The sequence below is a fragment of the Archocentrus centrarchus genome, chromosome 3, assembly GCF_007364275.1.
Source record: "Archocentrus centrarchus isolate MPI-CPG fArcCen1 chromosome 3, fArcCen1, whole genome shotgun sequence".
NCBI classification, from domain to species: domain Eukaryota; kingdom Metazoa; phylum Chordata; class Actinopteri; order Cichliformes; family Cichlidae; genus Archocentrus; species Archocentrus centrarchus.
The window spans coordinates 5,999,048-6,026,687 of NC_044348.1; the positions used below are offsets into that span (position 1 = coordinate 5,999,048).

The 27,640-nt window shown below is 39.8% G+C and overlaps 1 protein-coding gene across 2 annotated transcripts in view; it reads right to left on the reverse strand.

Annotated features, from left to right (window-relative positions):
• znf609b (zinc finger protein 609b) overlaps nucleotides 1-27,640 on the reverse strand; it is a 76,616-nt gene that overhangs the window by 24,135 nt on the left and 24,841 nt on the right. Inside the window, exon 2 of one of the 2 annotated variants that reach the window (XM_030720770.1) lies at nucleotides 26,513-27,384. In XM_030720770.1, the coding sequence (XP_030576630.1) occupies nucleotides 26,513-27,256 (744 nt within the window). In that variant the 5' untranslated portion in view covers nucleotides 27,257-27,384. Of the gene's footprint in view, nucleotides 1-26,497; nucleotides 27,385-27,640 lie in introns of both variants that reach the window. The other variant, XM_030720762.1, reaches the window with a different exon arrangement.

Genomic DNA, 27,640 nt, shown 5'->3' on the forward strand with positions numbered 1-27,640 from the left:
AAACCGCCCAGCCCTACTATATTCTGTGTGAAGCGCGTCAGTCTCAGAGTAAGGAATCACACTCAGTTGTGAATCGGGATCTTTAAAAACATATTAGTCTATAATAAAATTTAATATTATCTCAATACATGTCATTACAGAATATTATTTATATTTCATGGTTTAGTGAAATTAGCGTGGACTGTCCATTTTGCCCAGTGTTCAGAGGAAGAGCAAATTAATGTGTGCAGAGAGCGACAGACACTCAGGGCCAACGACTTCGTAATCACTGTGTGTCAGTTTCTGATGCATGATGTGGCCAAGCTGCAGGCCGACTGAGACAATGAGACAGGACAGGTAATCACCCAAGCTGTCACCGCACACTGTTCTCAGGCCTTATGGAGACACAGAGGGCTGCAGACACGAGCACACAATAAACCCTCCCTCAGAGTGACAGCAAATGGTAAAAGGTGATAAACAGGTTCATGCGCAGCCTACTTTAAATTGACTCAACTCTTCAATCTCAAACAATTTAGGGACTGACATCTTGGATGCATTTCCGGCCAAAGCTAGCCGGCATCAGTGTGGTCTGGAGATAGCTGATGATCAAAACTTACAGTAAAAATGATTTTGCCAAACACTGTTCACGAGACATGTGCATCAGTCAGCCATTTCACTATTAATTATTTACTCATGCAGACTTGTCCACACTTTCTATCGAGCGTGAACACGGATGACATTATTTCCATAATTACAAGATCTGCTAGCAAGTATTCTCAATTAACTGGCTAATCCTTTGCTGTATAAATGGCAGATTAATTCTTTTCAATCTAACTTTAAGTCTTAGTTTTTGTTTTTTTTCCAAACAAAATCCAAACCTCTAATGATTAATAAGTAATAATGATTGTTGCATATTATTCTCTTTAAATTTTTCTACTTATTTGAAACCACAATTATTTCAGCTGCATATGAGACATTCGTAAAACAAAATGCAGTTGTGCATGTGATGAGTTATAAACCCTAAAATGAGTGGGAGGCTAATAAAAGGAGCTAGTAATGAATTATGGAAAGTACAGGTTAAGTGTCACGGCAGAGTGGGGTTCAAGGATTCCCCTGGTTTCTAGCAGTATCAGAAGCCTTTTAATCATTGTACCTCTCTAATTATTTGTATTAAGAACACTGACTGCTGGTGATTCCCTGAACAATTATAATTTAAATTAATGAACTGATGAATTTCACAGTCACGTGCTAAATTTTCAGATTAAGTAAAACCTCGCCTGGATGAGTTTTGGCCTAATTTTGTTTTCTGTTACCAAGCAGGGGGAAGGAAAGTATTTCACTTCAACTGTTAGAAACATACAGTAGGTGACGATCTGGTCTGTAATGCCACTACATAATAAAAGAAACATTTACCAGGTAATTGTACAAAAAAAAGCCCCAGAATCCCAATGGAAACTGGAGCAGGTTTTAAAGTGCATGAATGATAATGCTCCATTTCCAGGTTCTGTCTATGGATGAGTGAACAAAAGTACTTTCTCTCTGAGGCTGGAGAATGTAAAACCACACACTGAAATGCCCTGTGTCCACCTTTTAAAAAAAAAAAAAAAAAAACAAACCACATGCAACTCAACTACATAACTTGCCAGATTACAAGGCTCTACCCGACTCTCAGTCAATGCTAAATTCTATGATTTCTTCCCTCCTTGCAAGGCTTCATAGAAGGATTTGGAAATCTCCCCTAAAAACCACATCGCTTGAGTGTCACGCAAACCTTTTCTTAACTCAAACCCTGTGCCAAGTCTACGAGAAAGCCAAAACCGGCAATAATAATGTTTAACTCACTGGCAAAAATCCTGCGAATCCTGGACTGCTCTTGTGCATACTTTAAGAGTGCTGACTTAAGGGGAACTCTGCCTGGATTTCCAGTGTTCACACAATAAGTCAGCTGTGGTAGATGGATGCTTACTGCACTTTTAACTGGACACATTAACTTCAGCTTTAACTTGTTTATTAGAGTTGGGATTAAAAAACTGAGTACTGCGCTTGGGCGGCGATTATGAAAAGGATTACACTGCAGTATTACAGTGACTAAGTTGTCTTGGCTATAATCAGAGATGAGCCACACACACAGTTGACTAAATAACTGTAGACACTTGACTGCAAGTGAAACAGCAAAAACCTCGACTGACATTTTAAAGGTTCTCACAGAGTGTCAATAACTTCAAAGTTGCTACGAGGACTGCTTGTATTTTTCATTTTATCATATTATCACTGACAGCAACCAGGGGGAGAAGATCTGATCACCTCCGGTGGGAGATGCAGGGCGATGGGTAACCTTCTCTTTTAACATTTCCTTTAAAGGGCAATAAAGCTGTCATGTTGCAGCTGCTGTCATTAACATGGATTTTTTTCATTCTGTCAGACAGTTTGGTAAAGTGAGGATTACAGACACTGCAGACATGCACACGTATGAATGAATGAATGGCAGCAGATCGTAACAGCAGACCAAGCTGAATATGATACAGTCGACTGCTGTTGGCACTACAGAGTACATCTTTGGTGGGAAGGCAGAGGAAGTATGGATATACAGGTTTTTACAAACTGCTGTGTATGCCGCATCTTCAATTGTGTACACTTATTCAAAACAGAACTTTACGAGTATGTACTGCACCCCAGAGAAGAAAGAGGAAAGAAATGTAAGCAGATTGTGTTAATGGGGGGTTGATTAAGATTAAACTATCAAGACTGGAATGTAGACAATTTAAAAAAAAAAAAGTATTTCAGATTCAGTCCGTTGACATAAGTTGCAAGCATTAGATCAGCTAATAAACCGCATTAGTATTAACAGTTTTTACACATATCAGAAGCCTGAAATCAGAAGTAGAAGAGTAAAGTAAAACAAAAGTAAGAACTGGGTAAAACAACTCTTTACTTCACTCGTTTAGTCAAAAATCACTTCTGTTCAGTACATTACAGCAGCCTAAATCATTTATGACTGAATGTCAACTAGCTTAATCGTGATTTGCTGTGCAGTGCAGTAGATATTACTTTCTGTTCATGCTGGAAAAGGGAAATAAACCCTCCAGCATCTCGCTTTCTCTGTCCTAACATTAGCAGCAGTGCTACAGAAGAACTGAAGAAGAAGCGAAACTCACACCTATGCAGTTTTGGTTATGCCACCTGTTAGCTTAACCAATGGTGACTGTTGTGTGGAAACTACAAGTGGGAAAAATATATATATTGATACGGTATATATATATATATATATATATATATGTGTGTGTGTGTGTGTGTGTGTGTGTGTGTGTGTGTGTGTGTGTGTGTGTGTGTATCTATCTATCTCTCTCTCTCTCTCTATCTCTCTCTCTCTCTATATATATATATATATATATATATACATATATACATATATATATATATATATATATATATATATATGTATATACACACTTCCTCTTGTGGTATATGATTGACACACTCAAACATTATTTTATCAAACATGAAGGTGCACTCAAAGGGCTACCCTTCCAACTTTTCTAATCACTACTTCATGACTCTTTGTGGTGATATTTTTATCAAATGAATGAGGGCAAAGTCAAATTAAGTTAACTGACCTGGAGTGGGAAATTGGTGAACCACACAGACAGCAGGGGAGAGCAGAGCAGAAAGCTAATGAATTTAACTGACACATTATTAAAATTGAGAATAATGATAATACACAAACGCTGACATCTCGATGCACGAGCTGAATACGCAGTTCCTGCTTTTTGCCTCTCTTCTTCACTTCTGACAGATATCCTGATGTATCCTACCAACATACTGAGTTTTAAAGAACTGCTGTATCATGACAGCATCATTACTGTGGTATCATCATAGTAACACGAGAGATAATCTGTGCGTGGTTGTTGGTGAGTACGTTGAGGCCTGAATGCATTGCCAGTGTCAAGACTGAAGTATATAACACCCAAGATTTTATAGCCTAATAAAGGACGAGAAATAAAACATCCTTTTCAACATCATAAGAAAGAAAAAAAAATCTGTCTCAAAAGGAGAAAATGTAATTCTTTCTGACAAGGAACCGCTAAGTAAAAAAAAAGGAGCCTTTTCTGAATTCCTCCCAGCTTGGCTAAGTTAAGTGATCCGGCTTCAATTATGTAATTCTTTTTGACTCGAGGGGCAAAGCCTGTCAACATCTTTGGTGAGTTACTGAGGTCGAAGGCCAGTGGAGATTACGCTCCTCCACTGGGACGTGTAATCTGCACAGCATTGTTGAATCCATATAATGAATTTAAGAACAGCGGCATTTAAATTCTAACCAATCGAGACGACAGGAATACAAAGTCAAACGATCAGCATGCTGTCGCTGGGCAGCATTTAGAGCGAGCTGCATTGCTGAGAGCGCTGGAGTAACATGGCTATCAGCATTAAGCCACAATTGAAAACAAATGCACAAGCCCCATCTAATTAGATTACTAAATTGTTCAAAACAGCCAGGGGACACAAAAAAAAGAGACATAAAATACTGGATTCCCTTTCAAGTCATGAAAGCCTATCCGATTGTTTTCAAACGCTGCACACTGGCCTAATTCCTTTTGTAAAACCACACTGTCATTCCCTTTGAAGCTCAGATGAATCGCAGAAACTGAGAGAGAAAACACAAACAGGAACACCTGACATCTATTGCAGACCACCAGCTGGCAAAAGGCACTCAGTTTCTAGGCAACTCTTCTCAGTTTTAGCTGCTAATTGCGCTTTCAGGAAAGCCTAACCACACATAAATAATACAGAGAGGAAACAAAGCTGCGATGAAGTCGGTCACCCATGACCTACAATCTCTTTGGTGCTATAATAAGTGAGCCAGAAGCTCAGTCTAAACAGTTATTGTCTGACAAAGAAGCTATTTGCCATTATGACTCCTTAACATTACACCTTGCACATAAATGACATTTTTTATACAACACAGTAGAGGAATGAAGTTGGACCTCATTTGTTTTACCTTAAAAGCCTTAAAAAACAAACAAACAAAAAAAACCCTTTTTCAAAACATGTAATTTGTAACTGTCTGCAAGAAAATCAAATTCGAGCTCTGATCTAAGCAAGCCCACATTTTAACACTTAACATTTCGGCTCACTTTATATGATGCAACGCCTCCACATTTGGAACTGTTAAAGACGAGTCGTAAACATGAAAAATGTCTTTAACGGCAACAGCTTCATACGCAGCACTGAGTCAACTTTCATCTCAAAGCCCTCGTCCACAGCTGCGAATCCCAGCTCAACTATTAGAATGACACATAATGCTTTCACATTTGCGTAAAATTTCCAGCGGTAATCAAATTTAACATCTTTTCAGTGTGACAAATTATAGCTGTATGCTGCGAATCAGAGCTACTATTTTACCAAGGCCTTTGATTATACTGAAACAAAAAAGCACGCAAAGCTTTGTCAAAGAGAAACCTCTTGTGAGAGCATGAGAGGCTTACCTGTGGAGACATCTGCACTCACTGATGAAAGGACAACATACATTAGTCAGGAGACTGCTCCCACTGCTACCAGCTACATGATGGGAAGTAAAAGTGATATAAAAAGACAGAAGGCACAAGGGACCGCAGGGTAGAGGACTGAGCCAGGATAAGTAGAGCTTACCAATTTGCTCACTTATGAAGCAGTGGCCTAATTTGTTCAGAAAAGCAAAGTCACACAGAGGGAAAAACTCTTATCCATTTAATACCGTGATCACACCACAAAGGCAAAAATAGGATTATATTTGGGGAAAAAAAACATATATTTCAGCAATTAAGTAAAATGGAAAAAAAGAGGAAATAAAATCCAAGTATAAAAATTGAATTCGCTTTTACAGCGTCTTTATTTTTATTTTATTTATTTATTTTTTTTAAAAAATACAGTTTTTTTTTTTCCATCACAAGATGATGTGAGAGGAAAAGTCACAACATCCCAAATACAATCTAAACTATATGGAAAACACTATTATTAGGGGTGTCACCAGAACGATACTTAGAAAATACTTCCAATGTAGCAAAGCATCTAAAAGGCCAGGCTCCAGATCTGTTGTAAGAATTTAAATTGAGTGAATTTCAATTCACAATAACAACATCCAAAGCATTATCCTTCTTACATTATCCTGAACTGCATGTGATCATTGTGTGTGAGACAGCTGGCACTGCTGGCGTGAAATCAGCTTTGTTCCATAAGCTAAAACGTTTGCAGTGGTTAACATTAAATGCTTATGCTAAAGTGATGTAACCATAACATAGTAGGCTACTCTGCAACCATCCTAATATTTCAGTCTGTCTTGTTAGCAAAATATAGTAATGTTAACATTTTAAATAAATGATCTGCCACCGTGTCAGTGTTTTAAAAAGGAGTTTACATGGGACGTGGTACACGGGATGATCATTTTGTTCTGGTATTGAATTGGTTATCAAGAATCATGCAATTCTACTTGTACTGGTACAGAGTATTAAATTTCAGGTATACCTGACTGTTATGCTCTGTAGCCATAACTGAGGTGATAATTGTGAAATTTTGTTGATATTCAATGCATTTTAATTCTTCACTGCAGATATTTGTCAGTGCAAAGAAAAAATATCTATAAAACCCCCCAAATTATCTTTTTTTTGTGCCAATTTTAATTGTTTTGCCTTACTAGCGAAGTGGTTTGAGAATCCATCTGTCCACCCAACCATTATCTTAACCATTTATCCAATTCAGGGTTGCAGGGACAGCTGTCATTGGGAAAGAGGTGGGGTACATCCTGGGAAGGTCAGAAGTTTACGCACTATGTTGTAACGTGCAATTGCCGAATAGCACCTGGCCCTTTCCTTCTCGATGTGTTGTGCTAGAGTGAAGAGTTGTACACAGACACTGACTGAGATTTTCTCCACTGAATGAACTGATGGCGACCTGGCATTGTATGATCAATAATAAGTACTCTCGATCAAGTAATCGGTGTGGAAGTCTCTATCAAATTTCTGAGCTAACAAGTTATCTTGAAGCCCGTGTTACGTAAGCTAGCCAATTGTAGCTAGGTTGTTCCACCCTTATAAACTAACCAGCTTACTAAATATTTGACTGTCTAAACAGCCAGATGGCAAAAATATAATAAATAAACTGAGCTGTTGGATCATGTGGTCTAAATATTTCCAGTTTACATTATAACCTTGGGTCATGCTTTAAACACCAAATTAGGCTAACAAGAAGAAGGACCAGCTATGGAGAACAAATTAAAATAAGGACCCACCCGTCCAACTGCACTGTACTCGGGACACAGTCTTTATGTCTGAGCTGTTACATCCCTGTGGTCACACCATTTGTACCTATTTAGTCTGGAGATTTCTCAGGCGGGCCAAATGCCTGCTTGATTGACTGACTAACATCGCCTTGTCTTGGTTCAGCTTGACCTTGTCAACCTAATTCCTTCCTCTCTTCTCTGGCTCAGCTAGTTGCATTGAGCCTAGGTCTGGCATTGTTTGTTAGCTGACAGGGTGGGGGTTGTGTTATGAGCGTATAAGTGGGGTGGGCTTTTGGGTATGGGGAATGAAAGCTCTCATGTAGAGGCAGGGCAACCTGACTATCCCTTTATGTTTACTGCAGCCAAATGTTTTGAATACCTATAGAAGGAAGTGCATGAGTATAATACATCTATTGTTCACTATACAATGAAAATAAGAACAAAACTATTCTCTTCGTCCGACTGGCTGGTTTATAAGATTATCTGTGGTTTCCACATCAGTGGTTTGTGGCTAGATTCTGAGCAACACTTAATAGCTCAACTTACAGAGGATATTAAGTATGAAGGGTGAATGCTCTACAAAGTGGAAAACTCCTTGCGGCAAATAAGTGATATGTGATAAAAGGTCATAATAATAAAGGGAACTTATTTTAAGTTCTCTGTAGTGCCACATTAAGTACAACCATGAATTCCATAAGTAACAAGTGTTTTATTATTTGAGCCACCTGTTAGTTTTTGCTTCTGTTAACAGTTGATTACACGAGTAACTCTACTGAGCTCTACTGCTACTTATTTCTATTCTAACACTGTAAATATGTTAGTAGATTAAAATGATCTTCTCTTCTCCCTTTCTCCCATTTCTCATCGCCTCGCTCTGACCGTAGGTCAATTGACAACAACAGTATCTATTACAAAAAATAAGCCACATTCTTGTCAAGGTCACCCACTCGCGCCCAACAGGGAGAGAAGCTGTGCTGGGAGCAGAAATCCAGATAAGCTAAGCTGAGCCTACGAGGATTTCTCTCTCACCAACCCTCTCCATAGTCATAAATCTTATCTCACAGCAAAGGGAAACCTGACAACAAACTGAGAGGCTGTCATCAACAGCTCAGCCACCGAGATTCCCACCCAAATACCAATGAGTCAGCCTTTGGCCAAACACAGGCTTGTGAGATCAGCCTAGGAAAAAACAAAACAAAAAAAAAAAAACAACCTAGCAACCTGTGTAGTGTACTTGTAATATAATGTTTAAAACTCAGCACAATGCTGAAAGCTGTGACCAAAACTCCAGCTTCAGGTGCTTACTGTCCTGCATTCAAATGCCCAAAGAATTTGCTCAGCATTAGGCTGAGCAAAAATAAATGATCCTAGACATACAATCCAGAAATATTATCAGCTAAGTAACAAAAGACATACTACTAGTTCCACACATTATACAAGGAAAACAAGTTGTTATTCAGGCTGTGAGATTTCCCCAGAGCCGCTAACCTCTAACTATTTATAGATGTTCTGTTAGTCTCTGTTTCCCTTGTGTTGATGCTTTGCTGTGGGTGGTGCCTTCTCCAAACATTAGAAAGACAATCCTAAGCCACACATCAATAGCCACACTTTACAGTATAAAAAGAGAGAAAGAAAAACAATAGGAGATATGCTAAATTGCTTTCCATTGTGTCGGACTAACAAACAAAAACAAATGAATATTACACTTGGCAGAAAACACAACTGTCACATTGTGGAAAGTTACAGTATGAGGTGATACATTAAGCTGAACTGGAAATGATCAAACACAAACACATACGCTCAATATGGCTACACAGCAGTTAGTAGATAACCTTTAGGAGCCCCTTGATAAGCTCCAAAAATCCATTGTAGCTCTTCACTGGCCATCCTAAAAACACGTAGATGATAAAGGTGTAAAGGCCAAGGCCCTAGCTGCAGGAGGAGAGAGAATCTGTACGCGAGGAGGAGTGTTTTGTGTTCTGTTCGGCAAACACTGCTTGAGCTGCACTCGTGCTGCTACTTTAAGAAGGGCTTGCTACTCTGATTGACCTCTACTGCTTGCTGCCCCATTGAACCATGTCTATCTTAATGGACGATGATGTGCACTGTAACCGAGTGCCAATAGTTCCTGCACGACAGCCTCAGAACCCTATAGACTTCTGCACCTTAATACACCTTGGGGACAATGACTGTTATAGCTCACATCACATAACATTTCAGCACTGGGGAGAGGGGAAAATTGCTGAAAATGCAGGCAAGTGGAAGAGTGGAGCAGGGGAGGTTACCCTGAATGTTTATTATCACAGCACGTCTGTGAGCTGTTTTGATATTTATAGTTTGGAAAGGCCTTTGGTAGTACCCGGGGAGCTACGTGAGAAACCTTTTCAAAGAATTAAAGCCAAAATGATTTGGAAATGAAAATCTACTTTAGCAAATCAATCTGAAAGCTGTCTGAAAAGGTTTAAAGCTAGTCAATAGGTGCACTTTAACATTACAATAAAAGCAGACTGAGCCCCCAAATGTTTCTAAGACACTTAACAACACGTGGCAATGTGTCAGCACAATACTGTAAAGCTTTTGCCTTGCAGTTGCTTGTAGGGAATTTCTAAGCAAATTAGATCTCTGTGCCCTTCAGATCATTAAAAGCATTAATAAAGCCAGGCTGCGGTGATGTCCAGGGAGCAGGAGGAAAGTGAAACCCACTATATCACACCGAATCTCCCATCTCGGCCAGCCGCATAGCAGAGGCCTGCTACTCCCAGCCATCAGAGTTTGATGACCTTGTTAGTTTGAGTGCCTAATCTGCTAATGCCCTGATAAAAATAAACAGTCAGTGCAGTCTTTGTAGTCCTCCCCTCCTCCCTCCACCCTGTCTGCAGCTGCTATCCATAAACACAGATGATACCTCCATCTTTACTTATCCTGAGGACTTGCTATCATACTGACAGTCTTAAGAGGAGGAGGCGTGAGTTAAATAGCTTTTAACACAGTGTGACTTATGTACGTCATGTTTCCGCACACGTATATCTAAAGCTGCCTTCACAAACGCATTCCTCGCTGATAATCTGACAGCATCTGAACGGGTCGGCTTCACTTATAAATGAGCACCCTCGTCACTTTTCCGGAAAAGTCGCTACGGTGACTTTACATACGGATTTACGTATCACCTTCAACATGTCTGAACGGCATGAAGTATGCGTAAGATATGACTGTGCACGTCTCTATAAGTTGCTCAGCTCACTACAAGATGACTGTTTTGGAGGGCTGCAAATACATGATAAAGATAAAGAAGGCGACAAGTTTAACAAGTCTTTTGCGTACATCGTATCATATTCCACTCTAAGTCTGAAGCTGTGAGGAACATTAACTTAACAGTGACTCATGCCTGAGTGACAGAATGCCATCAAGTTAACAAAAAAACAAAGCCTTGGATGTGATGTATCCTGTGTCTGAAAAGGGTTTAAGTTTTTATAAAAATGAGTAATTTAATAAAAAAACCAGAAAGCTTTACTTTGTTCAACATTAGTTAGCCACCGGACACCCAGCAAAACAATATTTTTCATGCTATATTCATCTTTTATAAGCTTTTTAAGTATTTTTAATGTACTTTGACTCTTTGATGCTTAATATTTCATAGTCAACACTTGAGCGACGAGATCGAAATTAATAATTAAACTAAAGTATATATTAAAAATTCTCAAAAACCTCATCTGACAAGTCACTGATGAGTTTTCCATGCTTACTCTGGACTTCCTCAAAGAATAATAAAGCCCTGGAGCTACCATATTATAAACATGGTCTCCAAAATCAAATGGATACACTGAGGTAACAGATTTGGAATCCTTCTAAACTAGACTGGGGCAACATCCCAGCTCATATATTCTGAAGGTCGTGCAGAGCTTGAACAAAGTCAGTCAGTTCATGCTTTGTTATGGTCATATTAAATGCCACATTCAGCACAAAACAAACTCCGAAGACCTTCACAATAATATCCTTAACTATATTATTAAAAAATAAAAATACCCTATTAATTCTGACAGATAGCTGAATAGAAACTGAATTTATGATCAAAATGCCTCACTCTTCAAGGATACATCAGGCTAATGAATACGATGAAATATAATTTAGATTTCCAGATGGACAAAGATTACAAAACATAACTGAATGTGCATGCTCAGCTCATCACCAAGGACTATACAACTCCCCAGCCTCCACTACAAACAGGAGCTCATTTCCATATTAACTTTACCTTTATTGATCCAATCTAACATCCTCTTCTCTCACCCACAACACCAACACACTTAAGTCCTTTAAGGACATTTTAAAAGTGTACAGTGAAGAAGAAATGCACTTAGAACTGTTTAAATGCCATAAAAAAATTGTGCATATTTATAAAATTGTCCATTTTGGAATCAAATGATAAATTCTTAACATAAGAAGCCTCGACCCTCTCATTAAATAGGTGTCTCAATAAAGCACCATTGGACAAAAGCAGAAACCAGCTAAATGTCTTTCTGCTTGATTTATCCGCTTTAATCTGCAGCAATGAGGACTACAGGTGCAGATAAAGCCTAAAAGTAGCCCATATGCATACAGATTTTACATTTAATCATTGCTTTATTAGAGGTGCAACAAATAACACTGAAAACGACATTGGATCATCACCTAAATCTGTAGCTTGATTAACTTTCTAATAGGTTGCAGCTCATTAACACTGCTGTCATACGATTTGGGGTTTTTTTGCTGGCAGGCAGGTGCTTCCAGTTTTAAAAAACTTACTGTACAGAAGCTGTTCAGCATCAAACAGCAGACAGAGAGCTACAGGTAGAAACCAGCTGGTGGATATAGTGGAGTATTTAGCAGCTAAGGAGCCAGATATTTCCCACAGGATTTGGTAGAGACCGAAAACAGAGCTAAAAGAGAGAGGGTGTTCAAAGGGTGAATTTTCAATGGTTTGCAAACATGTTCACCAAATCCCCTAAAAGCAATCAAAAGAAGCCGAAATATGTTGTAAGACGCTATAAACAAAACTGGTACATTGGAAGCGTGGTGGCTCGATTGCATCACGAGCCCTATTAATATGGGATCTCATGTGATTTAGAAATGAACCCCCACATCTATCTTTTCTGCAGCCTATTTTCATGGGATGGGCAAAGTCTGTGTTTCCTTGAATTTACTAACATGTCTAGTCACTAGCAACAGATTTAAAGTTATTATGAAGAGGCTGCCAGATAAGTGCCGAGTCTGTAGAAAGACAATAAAGCGTACTAAATGCTGCCATGCATTCACCCATCTTATCATTCTTTCAGATTTACCCTCTTTGATAGAAGCTTTCTCTTTTAATAAGAGAGTCCTGAATTTGCACCCAAACCTAAGTCCGTCCATCGATCCATCCATTTTTTTAAACATTTATCCAAGTCATGGTTGCGGGGGGCCGGAGCCTATCCCAGCTGTCACAGGTCGCCAGGGCGTTCCAGATTCAAACGGAATAAAGATAACAGCTGATCTCGGAAAAACATGACAAATTATTGGAGGTCCCGGGCAAATAGGCTAAAGCCTTTGCTAGCTAACGTTTAGAAAACCTGCTATATTTGAAGGATATCATTGCAGCAGGATGCTGTAACACCTGGCATAAAAAAAAAAAAATCTTTGGAAACCCTGGGTAGAGGTACAGTCACATTTCTTCTCTGTTACATTCCCCACACTTAAACCCAAACATCACTGTTCTGATGGATTCATAAATTAAATCTAATGAGAGCAAGCTACAAGTTCAAGGTCTGGTCAAAGCAGTGATGAAACTCTAATATAATGAAATCTCGCCATTTTTACAGCTCATTCTTTTCTGCACAGACTGTTTAAAAAGGATCCTGTTTGCAGGAAATAGAACATGACTGAATATCAAGAATTCAGTGAGTCCCTATGACATAACATTTCATCATGCAGCTCAGTTGGGTAAAAAGTACAATTACACCTTTCACGTCACAACTGGATCTACTAGCCTGCATGTGTACATATCTGATTAATTTCCAAATGGCACAGCAGTACACTGTTGAAAAATGACTGCACCAGATTAAATTCATTAAAGTTATGTTTTTCCTGATTACATTACATTTGGTGTTACATGCTGGAACCCACCCACTGTTTCCATCAAAACAAATAATGGTTTCAAGCACGCAGGGCAGTTGCTGGACAGCACTCATGGAGAGGGTGAATGCTCTCCTTGAGTCTGATTGTGTTTCTTCCAGGTGGTTCTGGTTTCCCTCTTGTCCACACACACACATTCCTTTTGTGTGTGTGTGTGTGTGTGTTTTGGGGACAATAAAATGCCTTTCTGTATAAATAAGAGTGTTGACCCCAGGAAGAATAAGCGTTTCCTATCTATGAGCCAATAATAAGACCTAGAGCCACCTGGATTCTGAAAAATGTAATCTTTATGGTTAGTTAATTATTTCCAGAAGTACAGCACTAAACATAACACAGTCTTACCTGTAACTCTAGTATAAATACACTGTATGAATAAAAAGCACCTGAAAAGGCTGCTGACCAAATGGATATGGAATAAGGATGGGAGGAAAAAAAACAGGATGAGCAACGTTTTGACAGGGGACCTGTTCTCTTCCTACAAAAGATAATGCAATTCTTCTGTATTCAAGGACACTGATGCAGTCTCTAGTGAGCGTATCAGCATTCATAAGAGGAGTCTGCTGTGGCAGGGGTGACTTTGATGCATGTGGTACTCTTGTTTAAGGAAAGGAAACAGCATGAGAAAATCAAACCATCATACACTGGAGACTATAAAAGCCACTGGCACACAGCCAGTTTTTGAAGAGAGGCATAAGCAGAGGACAACCTCCATTTATCACTGATGGCATTTAAGGTTTTTAATATAGTAAATCATGGACATTCAAGTAATTTATAAGACATAGGTTGCAGAATTCTGAAATGCGGGTGCACCAAGTTGCGAAGACTTAATATTCTGGAGAAAGAGGAGGAATATAACAGTAAACTTGCAGAAAATATTAAATGTGCAAAGTGCCAAATGTAATATTTATTCGAACTTCAGTCCATAAATTCTTTTTACACAGTCCCCTCATCCAATTTACACTGGATGTGGGTCTGCCAATAAAGCGAGGCTTCATCACTGTAACTCTTGTACAACACTAAATATTTCCTATAGTGAACATATGCTTTGAGTTCAGGCTGAGTAACCTGTAATGCACAGCTAGTTTTAAATGGTTATTCTGCTGACAACGACTTCATTAAAACTTTTTATTATTGTTATTTTAATGGCCTCGCCCTTTCCTCTGGCCCTGGTGGTCAAAGAGCTTCTGAGAGCTACATAAATTTAAAATGTCACACAAACAGCGACCGACTATTTGATGCCAAAGTCAAATAGTTACATGTCATCAGGTTTGGACAGACTTGGCAGCAAAGCAACGCTACACTTGTAGTGCAGGGGGACAAGTACAAGCCTGCACATTTAATACACATATAGTTTATTTGTCTATATCTTTATCTTAAAGAGCATTAGACAAGGGTTAGGATTTAAGGGCTTTAAAGGTGATAGAGATTAAGTTGGACTAAGGCCCAGGTCAGTGAGCTGCAGGATACTTTACCTCATATTTAAATCATCACGTCAGTGTGTTCAACACTGACACTGTATTCCTATTGCTCCTGAACAAAATGAAGCCCAGTAAAGAGAATACTCTTCTCTCAGTCAACTTTAATGATAGTCTTGGGGTGAACACTTCATTTCTCCAAATAACTGAGCCTTCTAAACCAATAAATACATGCACACGTATGCTCTGGTGCTGGGAACTTTTCACTAACAGCTAGCAACCACTTACATAACCTCCCAATATATAATATTAAAACATTACATCAGTAGTTCAGTATTTTAAAACAATGCTAATTGTAATCCAGTTCCAAATTCATTCCAATATTGTGTATGGTGCAAGAAAATCCATTAACCTGTAAATGTTTGACATTGGTCCCAAAGGACGGACGTGTTCTCCCTTTAATTTCTATCAGCAGTATAATCCCCTTTTGAAACCCTTTTTAGGGTGAATTAGAAAGGCCCAGTATTCAAAGAGATGAGTGTAGAGAAGGGGGCGGGAATAATCACAAGGGCCTAGCTGTCTGTGTGGATTAGAATGGGAAAGAAAATCCTTTCATCTCAGATCTGTACTTCCAGGCTTGGAAGTATGCGTGCGCACTCACACGCACACCACACCAAACCTCCAAAGTATACTTTTAATAGATGAAATCAAAAGACTTCTATACTGATATACAAGAAGCTGTTATTTTAAACAGATGATATTCAAATATGCTTAAAATGGGCGCGGCAGTCACTGGATTAGAGAAAAGCTCGTATAAAAGCTGTGCTCTTGAGGCTGACCTCTCCGTTTGGCTCTCAGGCAAGACGGAGCACAGAGGAGGGCGCGCGCACGATCTGACTGGCTTCTCTGATTTCTCATGCCGAAATGTCGGCTGCTGCTCTATTTTTTTGGGGGGCAGATAGCCATCCAGCAAAATATAAGGAGACGGATAAAGCAGGAGAAACTCCTCAGAGAGAAAACAGCCCAACGCCCCCCAAACAACATCATCTGACAGATAAGAGAACGGATTAGCCATTATGTGTGTTTGCTCAGTTGTCTACCTCTGTGAGGGTTTAACAGAATGTAAAACGACAAGCCTGCGTGAGTGCAACCAGAGTCGACACTAAGAGGACTCGCTGTGACAACATAAATATCTTACACAACCAGAACATAAACATTTAGTCCAATGGCATGCGTCTTCTGTCAATGCATTTAAATAAATGGCTTATTTTAATAGAGTCAGAGTGAAACAGGGTTAGTGACAATGTTTAATGTCCAAATTATATTAATGGCTTTGCAGGAATTGCTCACAGATATAACTGAGCGTACTTCAGCTTCACTAAATGAGGCACTCAGGTGAAACTACACCCCAAAACTTAAACGGCGAAAACATGCCACACACAAACGTGATATCCATGTTTTCCCAAAAGGTTATTCAACCACTCGTGTGATATTTTTAGGCCAATTACAGATAATCACACAGTGAGTGTGCAGAGCCGTGTTAGGAATCTGACTTGTCTAAACCACAGCAAGCTTTAACATGTATAGAAACAAATTCAGATTGTCTCTTCTTTCCAAATCGCTTTCGGTATGGAAAATAAATCACATTACTTTCTGGGCCGAGCGCATCGTCCTGACTGCGCTAGATATTCTGCAGCAGCAGGCTGTTAGTTTAAATAGTCTAACAGAAGAAGATATCCCCAAAAGAAGGGGCATGAGGCCCATATTGCGGAGATTTAAAAACACACCAATATTAGTTTTCTTAAATGAATCTCTACATATTACGTATTTATGTTGCAACAACCAGCAGCTCCGAGCAGTGGGGCAGAGCATAAAACAAGTAATCCCTGACTGGTTGTGACAATAAAATAATGTCTCATGTCATCTTAGTAAGTACTAATAAATGACTGCATATAACAAATGTTAGGGAAATCTGTTTATGCTTTGTGTGTCTGAAAGAACATACATCAAATGTTTAGATCACCAAATATCGGTATCTGTCTTATAAATGCTATATCGGTCAGGCTCTACTTAAAATCCATAAACCTCTCATAAATCTAAGATTTTTCTGGATCTCATCTGTAACCACGCAGTGCTATTAAACGTCTTGCTTCAGAACAAAGCAAAGTTAAGCGTTTTATGGGAAATTTAAACTTCTGAGACATGGAAACAAGGGATGATGCAACATGGAGAAGAATTTCACAGCAAAAAAAACCAAAAAAAAAACGTGAGCCCCTGAACTCATTTTCGTTTAACAAACTGGCTGCAAACAATCCCTTTACGAGAGCAAAGTGGTGGTGGTGGTGGTGTTGGTGGGACAAGAAGCAAGTAATCCTCTCTGTAAACACTCCTGCTCAAACACTGCCTCGCTGTTAACTTCCTCTTTGTTAAAACTAAAAACCTTCCACAAGCAGTTAAGCTCCTAACACCATTTCCTCACAAATGTGCTTCATGGTCAAGCCTGTTTCGCTATTGATAATCATTTTAATGTGTTCCACTAAATATGAGGGTAGGACGACAATAGGACAATGAACTGAAGGTGAAAGTTCTTTTCACGTGGTCAAAACAATAAGAGGCTGTGGCAAAACAAAGCCTTCGGAAACAAGTGAGAAATCCCCAAACATGGTCTGCAAACTCTTCCACAAACATAGCGAGTCAGTACAAACTTGTGAGCCACCTCTTTCCTCGCTGGGAGAAAAATTCCTTGTTGAGGGGAGGTGGGGCGGTGGTGGTGGGGGAGCCACGTCTGCTCCTCCCCACTGTGTGGGTTTTGTTCTGCTAATCAGACCACATGCCTCAAGGATTCAGGAATCCGAGAACTCTCAGCCAGCTCCTCTCATTCCACATACAGCCCCAGCAGCCTGTGACAAAGTATTCAGTGTGCTGGGGAGTTAAAGACTCTATCCATTCATAACACTGTTCAGCCCTCCCTCCCTCCCTCCTCTCCTAATCTCAGGCAGTTCTTTAACACCCACCACCACCTCCTCCTCTTACCCCTTATATGCCCTCTCACCACAGCAGAGCCCTTTTTTATCTGTCTACATACTGCACACTTGGGTCTGAATAGGTCCATGGTTTATTATTAGACCACGGCCCCGCTACACACCCTCAACATATTCAAAGGGAAAAAACACAGAACTGAGCCCACATCGAGTTAAAGCGATGAAACTTTCAGTGTTGGCCTCCCCCTTTGCCCGCTTGTTTTTTTGTTTTTTCCCCCCTCTTATTTTGGTTTGTTTCCTCTCTGTTCTCCCCTCCTGGGCTCCGGCTTGCTACTCACGCATTGAGAGGCGAAATGAGGCACGTTGGAAATTTGCAGGCTGACAATGGAAGACAGCTGCTCTTGCTGCATAAGTCTTTCATGAGCTGAATTAGTTGTACAAGCCTTAGCTGTACCCATCCCCCCACAGATGCCTCCCTCACAGCAAGCTGATCCAGACGCAGCACAAACACACCTCTCGGAAAGCTTAGGGAAGAGAACGACAGGGAAGGAAGAGACAAAGCGTGACACGGGCTTTGTTTGACACATCTGTGATTGCTTTTTGCAAAAGTACCCTTAACATGTTTCTTCTCCCTGTAGTAAACATTCACATTAATTTTTAATGACGTTTTTAAGGTTGTGCTACACTGTGTCACAGAGTAATATTGCTTTAAATATTGAGTTTCTGGAATTTGATGCAAAATGAAATTAACCAGACTAAAGCTCTTACAGTCTGCACACACTGCAGCCCCAAAAGAATCTTTTATATTGATCTGAAAGAAGGAAAAAAAAAGAGATCTGCTGACTAACAGTCGGGGAAAATGGTGAGAAATGTTTAATAAGCAAAATTTTGTTGATCCAGGCTTTCTGATAGCCAAGGTTTATTACTGTATCTTACCATAAGTCTTTTGAGACAAGTATCTACACGTCTTACATGTCCTAGTTCAATGTGACAATCCAAATGATCCAAACAGAAACTGTCTTTACTGAATATTTTGCAGGCATAAATCCTGAAAAAGGTTGATGAAAACCTGCCAGTGAGGCTCGCTTTAAAGAATTCGATCTACAAAGAACTCCCTCTCCAACCTCAACTCTTTCAAAGTTTTCTTTTCTCCTGATTGCACTTACGGTAAAGGCAATCTTACTTCATACTGGATATCAAAAGTGACAACAAATCCCAACAGCGTTCAGCAAGCAGACAGACGGGACACAAATCAAACCAAACATCCACTAAGGTCAAGGTGAACACAGGCTGTTTTCATGAATCGGAAAAGACTTTACTTTTCCAAACAGTGAGGCTGCGGTCCCTCTCGACGAGGATTTCCTGTGTAACGTGACTATAAACTTTGTGGGCTACAGCATTCTTCTTTGAACTAAATATGTGAATCTGCGGTCCAGTGTGGAAGAACCTCTTATATATGCTGGCTTGTGCAGTGACAATTCTCTAATACAGTCTTCTAGGGTTACAGATGATGAGAAACGCAAACAGCAATGTTCAGACTCAGTGATGCATAGCTGAAGTAATACTGAACTATACCCTTTGCAGACAGGGGCTACAGATGCTTATTATGATGAAAACTACCCAATAAAACTACTGCAAGGAGGTTTTTGAAATAACACTTTTTTTTTTCTTTTTTTTTTTTACAGTGTGTAATACATTTCAAAAACCACACATTAATCATGTTATATTGAGGTCCAGATGTACAACATGTAAGACACTTGAAGTGATTTGGAAAGATGAAGACTGTTCAACGGAAAAAAAAATTACCACAAGTGCAAACAATTTGGACGCTAAAAAGATTGAAATTGCTTCAGTTTGGCAGATTTTTGGGTTTGTATCAAATGACAAGAGTGAGCCAAACTAATCTTGGAAGCTGTGTGGAAGTTTTGTGGCAGCTTGAGATGGAAATTTATTTTCATCTCAGTCTCTATCCTCGGTATCTCCTAACTACTGCTCTAGTCTGTTAATCTGTTAAAGGAAACAGTAAAACCCTGGATGGTAGGTGTATAAATACATATACAGTTATAAAATCCTTTTGTGTGCCAACAGTGTGACGTTTTAAGGTTAAAATGTTGAATGTCTACACATTATAAAACAGCATTATCTGTGTGTTGGTTTTTTTTTTATTCCAGTCCTCTGACTGTACTACCCATTTTTTATCAGTTACACTGATTCTACAAGCGGTTTTTAGTTTTCACTGGTGTCTCAGCAAAGCACAGTACACAGTAAACCCTGAAGATGTGCGGTATGTCTGGTATGCATCATAGTCTGCTGCAAACAGGAACTTCCCCAGGACATGGGTGTGAAAATATGAAAACAACATGGAGATTTGTTTTGACAATTGCTTTTTTTTTTTTTTTTTTAAACATTAAATTCAAAAACTCAACAGTCTACATGTTTATTATCAACTTCCTTGATTTTTATGCAGTCTTGTGCTTTGTTTTGTCTACAAGCCTGGAGCATTACATATGATTGTGAAAGCCCCGGCTAATGGCAGATATGGAAAACAATTAACGGTCAAATGTTTTTTTTCCTGTTGTAGTGAGGGACTCCCTGAGGCCACATGCTTCACACAGACAAAGGGAGAAATGGAGGAATCACGGCAGAATGAACTGGAGCTGCCCAACACTACTAGTTACAAAGTTTCTGTGGACTGAAACACAAATTGTATCATTGTGCTGTCTGTAAAACTCTCTTAAATGTTTACTTTATGATTCCAAAACAGCTGTGAATACAGTCTGAATGTAAATTTCCATTTTTTTTTCTCTGCTAATCCAATTCGGGGTGGTGCGGGGGTGGGGGTGTTAAGAACTACAATCAAACACAGATTATACAGTGTTGTGCAAAGTCTTGAGCCACTTGTCATTTCTTTACATTTTGCGCTTTAAGTAGTCTTCAAACATAGTTCTCCAGGCTTCCTGAAGGACATTCAAAGCTCTTCTTTGGATGTTGGCTGCCTTTCGTTCTGTTCTCTCAAGATGATCCCACACTGCTTCAATAATGTTGAGGTCCGGGCTCTGGGGAGTCCAATCCATGGCTGATAGTGTTCCATTGTGTGTTTTTTTCTATCCAGCTATGCTTTTACTGCATTGGCAGTGTGTTTGGGATCATTGTCATGCTGAAAAATGAAGCCACTGAAGATCACACAATTTCCAGATGGCATTTCATAGTAGATTAAAATCAGATTTATAATTTATAATTTATAATTCCATCAATTTTGGCAAGATCCCAAAACCCTTGGTTGAAACGCAGCCTCAAACCATGACAGGACCACCACCATGTTTTACAGATGGACGTAGACACTCACTGTTGGACCATTCTCATCTTCCTCCCCAGATACTGAAGATAATTTGAACAAAGATTTGGTTTTATGTCTGTCAAACTGTATTATTTTTGGTATTTTTTGTAGATACAACTAAAGAAACTGGAACAAATGACATGTTTTTGCAACAGGCCGCTAGTAACAATGTGCCTAAAGATATAACTTAAAATTGCTTCTTTGCTAAGTTGTCTGGTTCATCCCTTGAGTTAGGTGCCTTTTCAAGCTTGAATGATTCATAGGTCAGTGTTAAGTGGCTTAACAAACAAAACAAACACATTCTTCTAAAATTGGTCAGGTACAAGGACTGGACTGAAAATGAATTTTAAAAAAGTGGCCAATATCCAAAGAAAAACTTTGACACTTCAGAAAGCCTGGAGAACTATTGCTCAAGACCATTTAAAAAAATTACAACAAAATCTGGCTCCTTGGATGCAAAATCGAAAGAAACCATCTTTAACCTGCCAGCTCTCTAGTTCAAAGTCTGTGTGATGTCTTACAGCACCCAAGCGAGAATGGCACAGGTAATTGGTAAATTCACAGCAAGTGAGTGGGTGTCCTGTTTCGTGCAGGTTTTACACGGGTAGCTCCCTTGCCTAAACCAAACAGTATTTCCAGTTATAAGTGCACAAATAAAGCACCTCCTGTTATATGCTACATGTGAGCAAGAACAACTCTGGACAATGCCCTGACCTAATTCTCCCAACATTCTCCGGAGTTCATGTGTGAAAACAGCTTAAGTTGAGACAGATTAGTCAACTGAGTTGTGCTCGGTAATAATTAGTTCACAAGATTTGTCACGTAACCACACTGTAAATCAAAGTATTTACAGCTCCTGGAAGGCATTCATAGTCCTGCATGTGAAAATATTTCTAAAAAAAGGGGAGAAATAAAGAGCAGCATTAAGCTCAGCTGCACCTTTTAACATGATGGGAAGGATTACCCTCCTCATTCATACAAGATTGGCTTTAGCAGTACATTAACAGGTAAGTTAAGAGCCTCACTTTGCAGCGAGCTTGTCGGTGTAATTTGTACCTCTGCTTAAAATAAGTCACAGTCTGCCTTCTGTTCCGCAGCCTTTAAAATCCCTGGCACTACTCAAAAGGAATGAGCTGTAACACAAGAGCAACAGTCCATCGGGGACAGGCAAAGAGAAAGAACTCAAGCTAGCTCAGGCTGCCTTTCTTCTCATGATATTCCTGAACTCACCAAGCTGGACATCAACAGGAATGCAGAGCTGTGTGTCTGGGCTCTTTCATTCAAGTGCAGCCTTTTCTTTTTCTCCCCACTCTTCAAAGTAACACTGCCTATGTAATTTTCCATGAGAGCTGCTCCATTTATCAAGGCCAGCGGCACATCGAGGAAGCTGACGAATGCCTCACTCCTCTAGGTTTGTATAATGAGAGGTGGGAGAGTGAGACACACTCAGAGGTAGTTAGCACTTGTACGAAGGAAGCAGACAAAGACAAAGCTTTGGGGACTTTTAACTTAGGACACAGACAATGTAGCCAGGCTATTACACCTCTGCCATGGATAACAAGATTACAAGTGAGACAGATACTGATTAATGCTCGGATAAGCTATACAAGATCTTTCAAACTAGATCTTTCATACAAGTTGTAACAAGGCTAACAAATATCAAAAATTGCTTACTAAGAATTTGTTGTATCATTAAACTTTACATACAAAAAGAAAACACATTTAGTTTGACATGAATCCCATATTACCCTATAAACCTCCTGGATGTCATTGGGAAAAAGGCAAGACATTAAATAACAATGTGCAGAAGCCGTATAAGTGAGTAACTGTGATCACTAAGGGGATCTGTGGGTCAGTTCAGTAGTTATTTTCCACATATTTTTTCCCTTCCATCAGATTTAATATCAATTTCACAGGCAGTAAAACAAATCTAGCCCATGGACACTGAAAGCTGGTGAAACTGGCTTGTATACGATGAAAAAAAAAAAAAAAAGAAAGAAAGAAAACAGCATCCAAAATGCACTCAAGTCTGCAAGCATTTGGACATTTGACACCATTCTCAGATTTTTGCCTCTGTACACCACCACAGTGGATTTGAAATGAAGCAATCAAGATGTGATTTATGGTCTTATGGGCAAACTGTTGTGATTAGAAATGTAAACATTGTTTTTAATACTTGTCAGTGACTGCCAAGAGATGCTTTGCCAGGCATTTACTGAATCTGGTTTCAGTTTCTGCTTGTTTCTGTGACTTTGTGCTCTCAGTTTGGCCTTCAGTTAGTGACACGCATGCTTAATTGGGTTGAAGTCAGGTGACTGGCTCCGCCATTCAAGATCATTCAATTTCTTAGCCAAAGAAGCTCTCGGGTTATTTTGGCTGTTATGTTTTAAGTCATCATCATCCATCTGCACTGTTAAGTGCCATCCTATTAGTTTCCATTAGCTGCTATACATGCCCATGCTATAATACGGTATTCACCATGTTTGACAGAGGATGTACGCTTTGGATCGTGGACCATTCCAAGCCTTTTCCAGAATTTCATCTTGGCATCATTCTAGTACAGGTTGTGTGTCTAAAGAATGATTTCTTTTGGATGTTTTCTGGCAAAGTCTAATCAGGTCTTTCGGTTCCTGGGTGTGACAAAAGGTTTGTATCTTCTGGTCAACCTTTTGTATTCACATTCACATGCAGGATTGCCTTGATTCCCCCTTAAGTACATGTTACACAGATCCCCAGAGGATTTTAGAAACAAGGTTGTATATTATGTAAATGGCATTTCATTTACTTGGTAAAGAGATGGGAGCAGGAAAACCAGCACAGGCAGTGCTGGGATACCTGGCATTCGTGTGGATACTTTTTCACAGGTACCACCAACACAAAAGTTGCTGCAGACCAACCACAGATCTCTGAGACACTGGCACTTAGAGGCAGTTCTGATTTATGCATTTACTATAATACAGTATAATTCTTACCCTTTAAACATCAACAAAGAAAGCTGAATTTCAGGCATAGCTGCTACATTAAATAGTTAAAAAAAAATCTTGAACAACAATTACTTCTACTAAACTGCAGTAAAGGGAAAAGATTTCTGTGGATTGCTTATGAGCCATGAAAACAAGAAAACCACAACTGTCTACACTAGCAGAATACAAACTACTGCACAGTATAATGAGCGAGCTAGATCTCCTTGTGCTAATCAATACATGGTGTTTACACCACATACTATGGAACGGACTTGCATTTATATTGCACTTTTCTAATTATACCACTCAAAGGGCTTTAGACTACAAGCCACATTGAACTTTACATTCATAATCTGCTTTATTATATATATTTTAAGCACTTTATCTATCTCACATACCCAGCCATGCAGGTCTTTGGACTGTGGCTAGGCACAGGAAATAACCATGCAGACTCCATAGGAATCAGGAACCTTCTTGCTGTGAGCCAACACAACTAATCACTGCACCATAGCAGCAAACAGACCTATCCCTGTTGAGGTCTGCATCACTGCGATGTGTAGATTTAACACAGCACTGTAAATCAAGCATTAGTATTGATGGTGTCCCTAATTAAGTGGCCAGTATCTGCAAACTTAAGCTGTCCAGAAAAAAAAAGTGAGAGAAAAAGGACAGGATATTGCCTGAAGTGGTCCTTTCTAACATGCACCACAGAGCCGGTTGTAACCCTGTTTAAATATGTTTGCACTAGTGGAAACGCTCCTTTCAGTTTAGGCTAGGGTACTTCCTGGATAGAGTGTGCGAGAGGCACGACACAGGATGCCTAATCGCTAATGGTGAATACACCAGATTATTAGTTGTGCTATTCACACATCAACCCAAACCGACTTCACACAGACTTTGTACTAGAGAGCTGGCAGGTTAAAGACAGGATAATTTCCACTCCGACACGTCGCACATTTGTGCCTCTGTCGGTTAAGTCCTAGAAAAGCTCGGGGCTGAAGTGCAGGTCTGAAAGCAGCTTTTGTTTGCTTTTATTCTTTGAGGTAAATGCACTTTTGATGTATTTTTTTTACACCTCCATTAACTCAGGTTGGAAACCTAGAAACTGCTCTTCAAGCCAAAACTGATGAATGCAGCGGTGTAATCACATCCTTTTTTTCCTCCACCATCACGCTTTCAAGGATACATTTCATCAGCTAGATATTTGAAAGCAGTCGTGACCCCTCTCCTTTATTCAGTGTAGTGAACCAATTCATGCGGTTCTCCCTCAAAAACCTTTTTCACTTGAAATACATCGTAATTACAAAGACTTTCCTGAAATTTCCTTTCACAGCAATCAGCCCAAGACAGCTCTACAGCTTGTGCTCCTATCTGGGTGTCCTGGATTTAAGGAATCAAACAGGCTTCCTCACAGCCCATCCCCCCCATGCCACTTTCAGAGCAGCAGGAAAAAACCGATGAAGGCGTGCTTTGCACCAGCTCCCTCCCCCACACACTGCTCCACCAGGCATTGCTGGGGCTTGTGGGATTAAGAATGGAACACGATGACAGACAAAAACAGTCCTCAGCACCTCCCTGCTCTGCTGTCTTTTATACTGCAAGAGCATGAAAAGGCTGCTATGAGGCATACAATAGAGACAGTGATAGATCAACTCTATGAGTGAACAAGATAAGTGTGGGTGAATAGCTACATGGATCTTTATATTGTTGCTGTATGACAATGTCAGCATTGAAATTGTTTGAATTTTAAAAAAAGAACACAATTTGACAACTGCTTAACTTCACTTCACAGGCATTATGTTGTTTTTGGCTGAAAGTGTGCATTATATTCTAGCCTTCCACTGGTACTTAACTGGCTCATGTGAAGCACATGACACCTTTAATTTGAACTGAGGCCTGTTTCTATTCATTTTTAACAAAGGGATAAACATTTAGAAGAAGAAGGCAGTTATACATCCTGCTGTCAAGAAGAGAAAAAACACTGGAGTTTGGGCCATTTCCTGTAGTTGGACAAAGCATCACATTCATCAATGGGACCCTTTCTCATCGTGTGGTAATAAAAGAGGAATCAGCAGTAAGTCTTTTCTTATGTGTCACATGTCAGACTGCTTCAGGAAATGTACATTTCCAAGCCTGCAGGAAGCAACAAGCAAAGCAAGAAAATACTCTAAAATTTAGGAAGCTAGTTAGGATACACAACAGTGTAAGCCAGTATAACTGTTTGCTCTAAGAGACTAATGAACAAAATTATTCACATAATTACCAAAAAAAAAATGCATCTAAAGCTGTGAATCAACTTATTTACCATCATCAGTGCATCTCCTCAATAAAACCAGGAATTTGAAAATTCCTCTGACAAAAAAATGACAGACAGCATATCAAACAAATACATGCGACGTTAAAAGAGAGAAAAGAGGCAAAATTACCTTTTCATTTTTTACCTTCTTTAACGTCTTGCATTCACCATTACCATTTTCCACCTCCTCTGATTCAGTTTTTGTAGTCAGTGCTGGTACTATCCCAACAGGTTCAAGTGCAATATTCCCCATTTGATTGGCATCTGCCAAGTCTGCTGATTGTGTGTTCTCAAAGGATGCGTTACGACTATTCCCCAAAGCAATCTGGGCTTGAGAAACAACGTCCTTCTCTGTGACACCTATTGCAACGACTGGGGCACCATCTGTTTTGTCCTTCTTACTTTTCCCACTAGCCCCGTCTTTCTCCTTTTTACCACCGAGAACACCTCTGGAGGCTTTTCCCACTTTTTCCATGTTCTTCCCAGAGGTGGAATTATTGCCAGCAGCTGCTGCACTTGCTGCTGTGCCTGTTGGCTCCCCTTGAGTCCGTCCTGTAGTTTCTTTTTTACCCCCATCTCCAGCTGAAGCTTTGTTATTATTGTCTTTAGAGTTCTTACTGCGCTTGTATTTGGATTTGCTTTCCTTGCCTTGAGTGCCAGACACTGGACTAACAAACCGGATGTTGTCAGGCAACGCTGCAACTGCACTTGGTGGTGCCGCCATACCGTCCTTGGTGCCAGACATCTCAAGTTTGTCCTTCTCTAAGTCAGCGTCAAGGTCAATAATCAGATTTCCAACACCGATATCCCACTCATCCCCGCTGTCGTAAGTGTCCACCGCATTAGAGTCCACACCTTTCCCGCCTGCAGTGCCACCACTTAGGGACATTTTAGTGCCAACGGCCCAGGATTGCCTCAGTGAGGTCCGACACCCTCTTAGACGGTTGGGACACAGGGGCAAGGGTTAGAGAATCCTCACGGTTTACTCGTTCCTGTCCCATTTAACCACATTTTATCCTAGAAAAAAAGCAAGAAAAAAAGATATATTAATTTCATAATTCAGACACAGAAATAACAGTACTATAACTCTGTGCTATAGTACTACACACACAAGCGCAGCATTTCATTGGATACATCACAAAAAAATACTCGTTTGATCATGAGCCAGTAATTCTCTGATGATCACCGTGCAAACCACTATGGTAATACCCACTGGTGTGACAGCGCTGCTCGAAACCCTCTCTTCATAATCACTTCCCACAGTTGTCATGGC